The 9,013-nt window shown below is 28.1% G+C and overlaps 2 protein-coding genes across 2 annotated transcripts; one reads left to right on the forward strand and one right to left on the reverse strand.

The window, feature by feature from the left end:
* Positions 1-2,376: 2,376 nt before the first annotated feature.
* Positions 2,377-5,235, forward strand: Yod1 (YOD1 OTU deubiquinating enzyme 1 homolog). The gene is given in 3 exon segments (NM_001162278.2): positions 2,377-2,970; positions 4,454-4,773; positions 4,850-5,235. Coding segments are annotated over 3 exon segments (927 nt in total). The 5' UTR covers positions 2,377-2,576; the 3' UTR covers positions 5,063-5,235.
* A 347-nt stretch (positions 5,236-5,582) lies between these two features.
* LOC100159307 (methyltransferase-like protein 23) lies at positions 5,583-7,315 on the reverse strand. Its single transcript, XM_001946423.5, has 3 exons — positions 6,603-7,315; positions 6,225-6,470; positions 5,583-6,160 (listed from the first exon to the last, which is right to left on the reverse strand). The coding sequence occupies exons 1-3, from the start codon at positions 7,143-7,145 to the stop codon at positions 5,807-5,809; spliced, it is 1,143 nt and encodes a 380-aa protein (XP_001946458.1). The 5' UTR covers positions 7,146-7,315; the 3' UTR covers positions 5,583-5,806.
* Between the last annotated feature and the right edge of the window lie 1,698 nt (positions 7,316-9,013).

Below are 9,013 nucleotides of genomic sequence, written 5' to 3' on the forward strand. Positions count from 1 at the left end.
TTTGTGAAAAATCGATTTTGCGTAAAAATTCCCGTTTTTCCTTAATTTTTCTTTTGTTTTTCACGGCGCTTTTGAAAACCACTGGGAAATTTAAATTTTGACCTCCCCAATGCACCAACGATATTCACTTTCTGATCGAACAAGATACTGAAGTTGAAAATCGTAGCATTATTTCGACTACTTATCGTGTACACAGACACAAAAAAAATAAAAAAAAAAATAAAAAAAAAAATAAAAAAAAAAATAAAAAAAAAATAAAAAAACACACATCATTGTAAAATCAATACATTCATCGTTCCACTCAGAATCTAAAAAACAAAAAAACCAAATATTTAGAAGCAAATAACTTTTATTGTATTTATGTTAGCTAAAATATGGCACGCTGTTGCATAGATAATCTTCCACTCTATATGTTCAGAAATTTTGGAGCTACTACTACAAACACAGAAAGATAAAAGTTGTCCTGCGCACAACATTTTTTGCTATGTTGTACATTTATAATAGGCGGAGACAACACAGCGGGTGTGACATCCTCTTAAATTTACTCAGTAATTTTCTTGAGCGTAAAAAAATATCTAATAAACCATATTATTATGTTTCTGAAATTTTTATTTTTTCAAATTAGCAAATTTTAACTTACCGCTAAGTGAAGTTACTTTTTTTCAAAAAAAAATAAAGTAAGTGGTTAACACTTAACTTTATTATTTCAAAAATCAAAATAACTTAACTAAACGAGTTAAAAAAAATCGTTAACTTGCCCAGCCTTCGAGTAGGTAGTTATAACGCGTTATACATCAACAACAACCCGTGATACTATCATATATATATAATAGTATACTTTAGAAGTTTTAAGTACCCACGAATAATATTATACAATCACAACAAAATAACTAAAATAGTTACTCTAGGTTTTTTTATATGTAATTTCGTCCAAATTTGAACTTAAAATGAGTATAAAAATAAACTGCTTATGTATTTTTTAGATTTTTTGGTAACAGAATTAACTACTTACGTGGAATCTTGTTTTAAATTTTCAATCCTTATATATAAAAGTTGAACATTTTATACATTTTTATCTACAAAATAATTTTTCAGTTTTAAATTTGATAAATTTTGTCAAAATATGAATTTCAAACGCTCACAAAAATTTAATTTGACTTTCTTGTAGACATTTTTTTTTGATAAAGGTAAACAAAATTATGAGGAATCTTGTATTACATTTTCAAATCTTAGATTTAAAAAGAAAAATTTTTACGAATTCTTAACTCAAAATAATTTGCTAATTTTCGTGATTTTTATATATTTTTGAACTTTAAATGCTAAAAAAAAAAACTGTGTCTAAGGATTTTTAATATTTTTCTAATATCATTGTAACAATATAGTAGGAGCCTTGTATTAAATTTTCAAGTATTTTTACTCAACAAATAAAGTTTTATTGACATTCACAGAAAAAAAAACTAATAAAATTGGAAAATGAAAATGTCCCTAAATAGTTTAAAACAAATCAAAATATTTTTAAAATTTTATCATGTATAGAAAATGGAAATATTAACAATCAGTGAAAATGTCATGTATCTACGGTTATTTGTTTTAAAGTTACACCAAAAACCAAAATCAATTTTCTCGAAACAGATTTTGCGTAAAAATTCCCGTTTTTCCTTAATTGTTCTTTTGTTTTTCACGGTGCTTTTGAAAACTACTGGGAAATTAGTTTTGACCCCACCCCCAAGTACCAACTAGATTCACTTTTCTATCAGAAAAGGTACTGTTGAAGAAAATCTAAGCACTTTTACTGTCCTAAAAGGTGATGACAGACATAAAAAAAAATTTGAAAATTAAAAAAAAAACACACATCATTGTAAAATCAATACATTCATCATTCCACTCAGAATCTAAAATCAGCACTATACGTCTATATTCTCTATAAATTTTAGAATTTAATTTTTTACGTTTGGATACTCACGACTTACCATAATCATTATGTTAGTTGATAAATATTAATTGTAATTCATTTTAGCGTATAGGTACCTAATTTGATGGTGTTAATTGTTCGTTATTTATATTGTGTTTTAAATCATAAATCAAGTACACAACAGTTATTACTTATTTGTGTATATGAGTGAATGAGTCTGGGCAATAACATTAATTAAAATAATTTTTCATTGCTATTTTGATTTTTGACTTTTGAGCTATTTTAATCGTTTACAATCGAAACTCGATAGTTATGATAACATTTTTAAAATTGATTTTTTATTTTGGTCACACCAGAATATTGTTCTATGGTCACACTGTACTTTTATCATATTTTCCAAACGCTTTTCAACTTTCATTTGTTAAATATCATTGAATTGAGATACGAGGTTTTTTTCTCCTCTAATCTGTATTCTGTATAGACCATAACAAATAGTGTTCTCTACTTTTAATATTCTCTATAAAAATTTTCATAATAATTCGTATTCCGTATTCTACAATATACACAGTATTTTTTGTAATATTGCATTGGTAGGTATTAATGTTTTGTAATTTTTTGTAGACATATTTATCAAATTATGTTCTGCAACAAACGTAGTTGACCAATGTCAGACGTAGTGTTACGGCTAAAATGCCGTTCGGGAACGTTTCCAATGACAATTCCTTTAAATTGTCCAATATCTAGTTTGAAAGAGCAGGTGTCAGTACTGACTGAAATACCAGTAGCTAGCATTAAACTGTTGTTTGGCTTTCCACCTAAGTCCATACACAAAATAGAAGGTACTATTCAAGATGCTGGTCTTAAGTCAGGTGATACAATTATAGCTGAAGTAGACTCAAGTAGTGCTAGTGTCCAACAGCTCAGAGTACAAACTGAAAGTAATACTCTAAAGCATGTCACAGATCAAGAAGTAGGAGATGAAGTGCCATTGATTTTGCGTAAAGTTGTACCAGCTGATAATTCTTGTTTGTTCACCAGTATGGGATTTGTGTTGGGAGGTAATATTAATTTAATGTTTTATATAATTGTATATTATTGGAAAAAATGTCATGTTATTTGAGTAAATATATGAAATAATAGTTATTTCACACTTGTAAACAATTGTATGATACAATGTATCCTTTTTAAATAATATTTGTTATTTACTTATATAAGTATTAAAATTAATTTAAAATTTTTGAATTTCTAATAAAGTTTGCAACTAACAAAAAATAAAAACAAAGTGAATAGTATTTGGACATAACAGTCATTTTATTATTTTTGTTTAATGGTTTCTCCTTTTACATAATGGAGAAAAATTGTCATAAGTTGTAGATATTTTTAGATTTGGCCATAAGCTCAACTAAAGGGGGAGCTGGGGGGGGGGCTTGCCTCCCAAAACTTATAATAGTCTCCTCAAAATAAATTATTCAATTCTTTCCTAAAATATAAACAAATCTTTAAAATTAAACTGTATTTCTTATCTTTTTTTTGGAAAAAAATGTTGGTAATAATTTAGGCTTTTTAATTTTTATTTAAACTTATTTTGTATTGCCTATGATAAATATGGTAAATATCATAAGCTGTAAGGAAACAATTTATGCCAATGTGATATAAATTATTTTGTATTTGGTAAGATTATTAGTTATTACACATAATTTTACAGTATACCTATGCACTAAACTATAACATGATGAGATGGGTAATAGCGGAATAAAAATCCCTTGAAAAAAATCCCCGACCCTAGGAAAAATAACCCATAGACTACAATATTACTGATAACCATATAGCATTTTTAAAACGTAATTAGTGCAATTATTACATTATTAATATTTAATTACAAATATATTATTACACTTGTATAATATAGGTACACTTTTCATTAAAAAAATTAATATATAATATAAATAATATTCAAAAATTAACAATAATATTGTTAATAGTTCTTTTAAAAGATAACTGATTAGGTACTGACATTCATTAACTATTTGTTTAATAATTATTTATTTTATTTGATGTATCTATCATTAGAAATATTTTTATTTTATAATCTTAATTAATACTGTATTTACCTATATTAAATAAAACTTGTAAAATCTACTTCTAATAATAATTATTATTATTTACATATCGTTAAAATATTATTAGGAAATGTAATATTTTATTTCGGGGGTATATTATAATACATAATATAAAGCTTTTAAGAAAAAAATATTATTGTTAATGTTTGAAAATTATAATATAAATATTGAAAAATAACGTATATTTAAATACTTGAGTAAATAAATAATTGATATTGTTTGTATGATTTTTCTATAATTTTAAGTGGACATATATGGGGGTGTGGTGGCATCGCATGGATTACATTTCATGTAATGTCAGGTGGGGGCTACAGCCCCCCCAACATTTCATCCCTAGTTGCGCCACTGGATTTGGCCCAAATGTTCAATGATTATAAGATACTTAACGTAATGCATAATATCGTTTGTTGATGATTTTCAGGTAAAATTGATTTGAGTAGTGGCAACTATATGCGTGAGATAATAGCTAATGCCGTAAAAGATAATCAAACAGATTTTAGTGAGGCAGTACTTGGAAAACCTAATGAAGATTATTGCGAATGGATACGGAATCCAAATTCATGGGGTGGTGCTATTGAGGTGTCTATATTGTCTAACTTCTATGGTATAGAAATTGCTGTAATTGATACTCAAAGTGGTTCTATTAGTAAATTTGGTGAAGATAAAAACTACCCTCACCGAGTATTTCTTATTTATGATGGTATTCATTATGACCCTCTTTATTTGGAATCACCGTTTTCTGTGAGTATTTTTTTTTTTTTAAATAATTATTTTACAATATTCAAATTTATTTAATTATATTTTCATATAATTTCAGCCAGGAGAGATACAAACATTATTCCCGACAAATGATGATCGCATGTTAGACGCTGCTCAGATGTTAGCTAATGAAGCTAAGTCTAGTAGACAGTATACAGATGTAAATCGATTTACACTTAAATGCCTTGATTGTGGTTGTATTATGATTGGACAAACACAAGCACAGGAACATGCCAAATTAACTGCTCATAACAATTTTAATGAATACTAATATATCCATAACTTAACATGCAATACTTAATAGAGTTCAGTTGTTTTTGTCTTTAATTAAACTTTAGTTTATACATAATTATTTACTATATTTTGGTTTGGTAATATTATTTTCCAGTACTAAAGTAATCCAATGTATAATAAATTAAATTATGTAATAAAATACGTTGTGTCTAATATATATATATCATGTTGTGGTAGTATAAACTACTTTACCCTAAAACATAGCTTAGTGGGAAGAGGGTGAAGCACTCAGAATGTTTGAAGCCCACTTAGATTTTTTAGGTAAACGCGTTAAAATAATATTGTTAATTTCTTTTTCCTATACAATTTTGAAAATATTTATTATATTTAATTTAAACTGACCAAACATATTTAATAGTGATACCAATTTGTAAAGAGGGAGGACTATCCTCATTTTGCAATAAAAATATATCAGGACTATAGACCTTTCTACTTATGCCTCTGTGGCATGACTGACAAAAAATGATTGAGAATTTTTTAAAGAATTGACTTAAGTAGAAAGGTATGAAAACATTTATGCAATTATTAAAATCAACATTAACAATATCAGTACAAAATATTTTTTTTAAATAAAATATTAACTTTAATAGGTAACTTGATCTGAATTTTCAAAAAAAATTGTCAATTAAAGATTACTGTTATGTTGTATTTATATAAATAAATATTTTGTATTCTGGACGGAATAAATTGAATCACTGGATAACATAACATAATATTAAGTTTAATTTTTTTTAAATACTTTTCTGGTAATTTCTACTAAATGTATATCATTCCCTTTCATAAGTTCATAAATATCAAGCTCATTGTTTTGACCCAAGTCTTCAAGTGGTTTGTGTGTACATTTAAGTTTCCATTTTGCTGCAAGTTCGTCAATTCCGTATTCTGGGTCTCTTTCATGATATGTTGTCATAAACTTGGCCAACGGATTACGTTCTAATAAAAATGATATAGTTGCAATTAGATCCTCAAACAAAGTTGGTTCATAAAAACAATCTGAACCAATAATCAAATCAAATGGTCCAATATTTAAAGTTTCACGGAAAAAGTAGCCCCACTGCAATCCGAGTACTCTTATCTATATACAAAATAATTGATTTTACAAAAAAAAATAACTAATAAAATAGATGGTAAAACTTTACTTGTTCGGGATACAAGCTATTCATGTAGCAACATTTCTGAACATGTTTGATAGTTCCGGGTATAGTAGGGTCATCAGTTAACGTAACAATAGCTCCACATTTAGCGGCTACTATACCAGGCAAAGAAGTTCCAGAACCAACTTCTAATATCTTTTTTCCAGGCAGTTCAAGTCTATGTTCCCATATAATCCACGCGAGTACAGGTGATGCGGGCCATACATAATAATGATAATCTCCTTCTAGAGCCTTTAATATAAATGTAGTTTATGTTAGATAATTATTTTTGTTATATTAATGAAATTAGTGTTTAGATAACATAATTTCTAGAATAGGTTTTATTGGATATTGTTTGAACAAAATCAAAAATTATTAAGATACCTGAGGGATGGAGACGAGCAAAGAGTCATACTCATTTACTTGACTGGAGCTAGTAGCTGAATTTAAACTGTTTATTCTTTTAGTACAAAATGTGAAATTTTTAATACTGTACTGGAGTCCTTTATCTCCTTCCATCCAATTTTCTGAAATGGTTGAACTATATCCAAGTGCAAACAATGGCTCCGATGTAGTTTTAAACTGCTGCGGTGGGGGTTTAATAGGATTAATGGTCCAATCTAAACAGTTTGGTGGTACTTGTTCAGCGGGTGGCAGTCTTAAGCTAGAAGTTGGTGGGTAAATATATGACGACTGTGTAGAATTTCCCGGTATTGGCATATACGAAGGAAAACTTTGACTGTTTGGCCAGGGTGATAGAGGCACTGGATATGTAAGTTGTGCAGCAGACGTGGATGGTTGTGATGTATCCAATTGGTAGTGGTAAGGAGGAAATTGGAGTTTTTCATCAGTATTTGTCCGTGGATGGTTTTCATCTTTCGATGTAGATGGTCCAGGCTGACAATATTGAGGTAAATCTGAATTCATAGCGACCACAGTATACTTAAGTTCAAAACATTTTGAAAATTATTATACATTTATAATAACGTTATAAAAAATTTTTGAATTATTAATTTTAGTAGTTAAAATGATTGAATAACTAATAACCGCCGCCGACATAGATAAGTATATATTATGACCACCGACTAGATATTATTATGGTTAATGTTACCTGTAAAAAAAAATGTTCTTAACAATTTTAACTTCTTATCAGAGCTTATTAATAAGATAAGCCAGTTTAATCTATAAAGACGAGGTTAGCCCACAGATATCTATACTAGTATAGATATCTGTGGGTTAGCCAGGTATCATGATATTTTCTGATTGGCCGTTTTGCGTGTGACGTTTACGCTAGACCTCCTCAATAGAGCGGATTTCATAAAATACAAAATATAGGTGTAAAAATGTGATATTATACTTTATAGGAATATCCAAATATATTATATATTATATTTTTTAGGATATAGTTATTAATTAATAACTAACTTCTTAAGACTTAATGGTTTGAAATTTAATATCAAAACATATTATACCTATCAGAAATATTAAACTAAACATTATTATAACATTTATTAAAAAGAAAACAAACATTAATTTGGTTTTATAATAAAACTACAGCTGAATTACCCGGCGTTGCCCGGAAAAAAATTGTGATCGTTCAACTCATTTGGGTGTAACACGCTGTGGAAGCAAATGTCTTTGTAAGAGTAAATTATATTATATTTTACACTAGAATGCATAAAGGACACACGCACAAACATTCATTTATATATATATATATATATATATTGTTCAATTTTTAAAAATCAATGATTTTCTATACCAATTTTTTTCAATTTAGTTAGAAAAAATTAATCGGGAGCGGTGATAAAACTTTTCTACATTTCAAAAAAATTCAAACCAACTCCCCCCCCCCCCCCCCCTAACCAAAATTCCTGAGCATAGTCGTACTCATGAAATTAAGTTGAAAACACCTAAAATGGCTAAAACATGACTAAATTATAATATTTTATTAACATATAAAAAAGTTTACTCATATAATATTATAAAATAATTCGTGGACTATATAGATAAGAAAAATGTAGTAAAATGGCTCGGTCATCGATCCACGATGGATCTACGATATAATATATCTATAATGGTTCTGTCTTTTTTAAGATGATGCGATAAAATTATCTCAACAATTTCAATTCTGCATTCATCATTCATGCTTCAAGTTGAGACTGTGGGGACCTAACCCGTACAAGACGTTAAAATAGACCAACAAAGAGATATTTGTGTTAGACAATAATTCTGTGGTGCTCGTGCAAAAGGTCTTATGTGCAAAATATATTTTTTTAACTGTGCATAAAGACTTATATGATCTAATCCATTATGACTAATATTTTCAATAAAGGGGCTTTTTACACATTCGTATTATGACGCATTGGGTAGGGATAGGGCTTAGTTCTTTTTATCTTTTATGTATTTTAATCCTATTTTTGCAATTTTTGGACTTAAGACCTTTTACCCGAGCGCCACATAATTATTCATGAGTGTTATATTAGATTATTTTATTATATTTATTTTATTCAATATTTCAATGTTGTCTCCACGTCGGCCGTTGAGGTTTAGCCGTTTATGCCGGGTACACACCAGTGAAAATAAAGTGGGTGTCGTTCTTCTGTACAGTTGGTTACAAGTGAAGGGTCACTGTAATGGATTGTGTTAAATTTAAATTCAATGATATAATAGCATTGTATAAGAAAAACGATTCTGAGCCAAGATGGCGGTCATTTAGCCTATGTTATATTACTATAATAAGTAGGTATACCAGTCTGATGATATTGTGAATAAAGTAATTTATATTTAACCTA

The sequence above is a fragment of the Acyrthosiphon pisum genome, chromosome A3, assembly GCF_005508785.2.
Source record: "Acyrthosiphon pisum isolate AL4f chromosome A3, pea_aphid_22Mar2018_4r6ur, whole genome shotgun sequence".
In the NCBI taxonomy this organism is placed as follows: Eukaryota; Metazoa; Arthropoda; class Insecta; order Hemiptera; family Aphididae; genus Acyrthosiphon; species Acyrthosiphon pisum.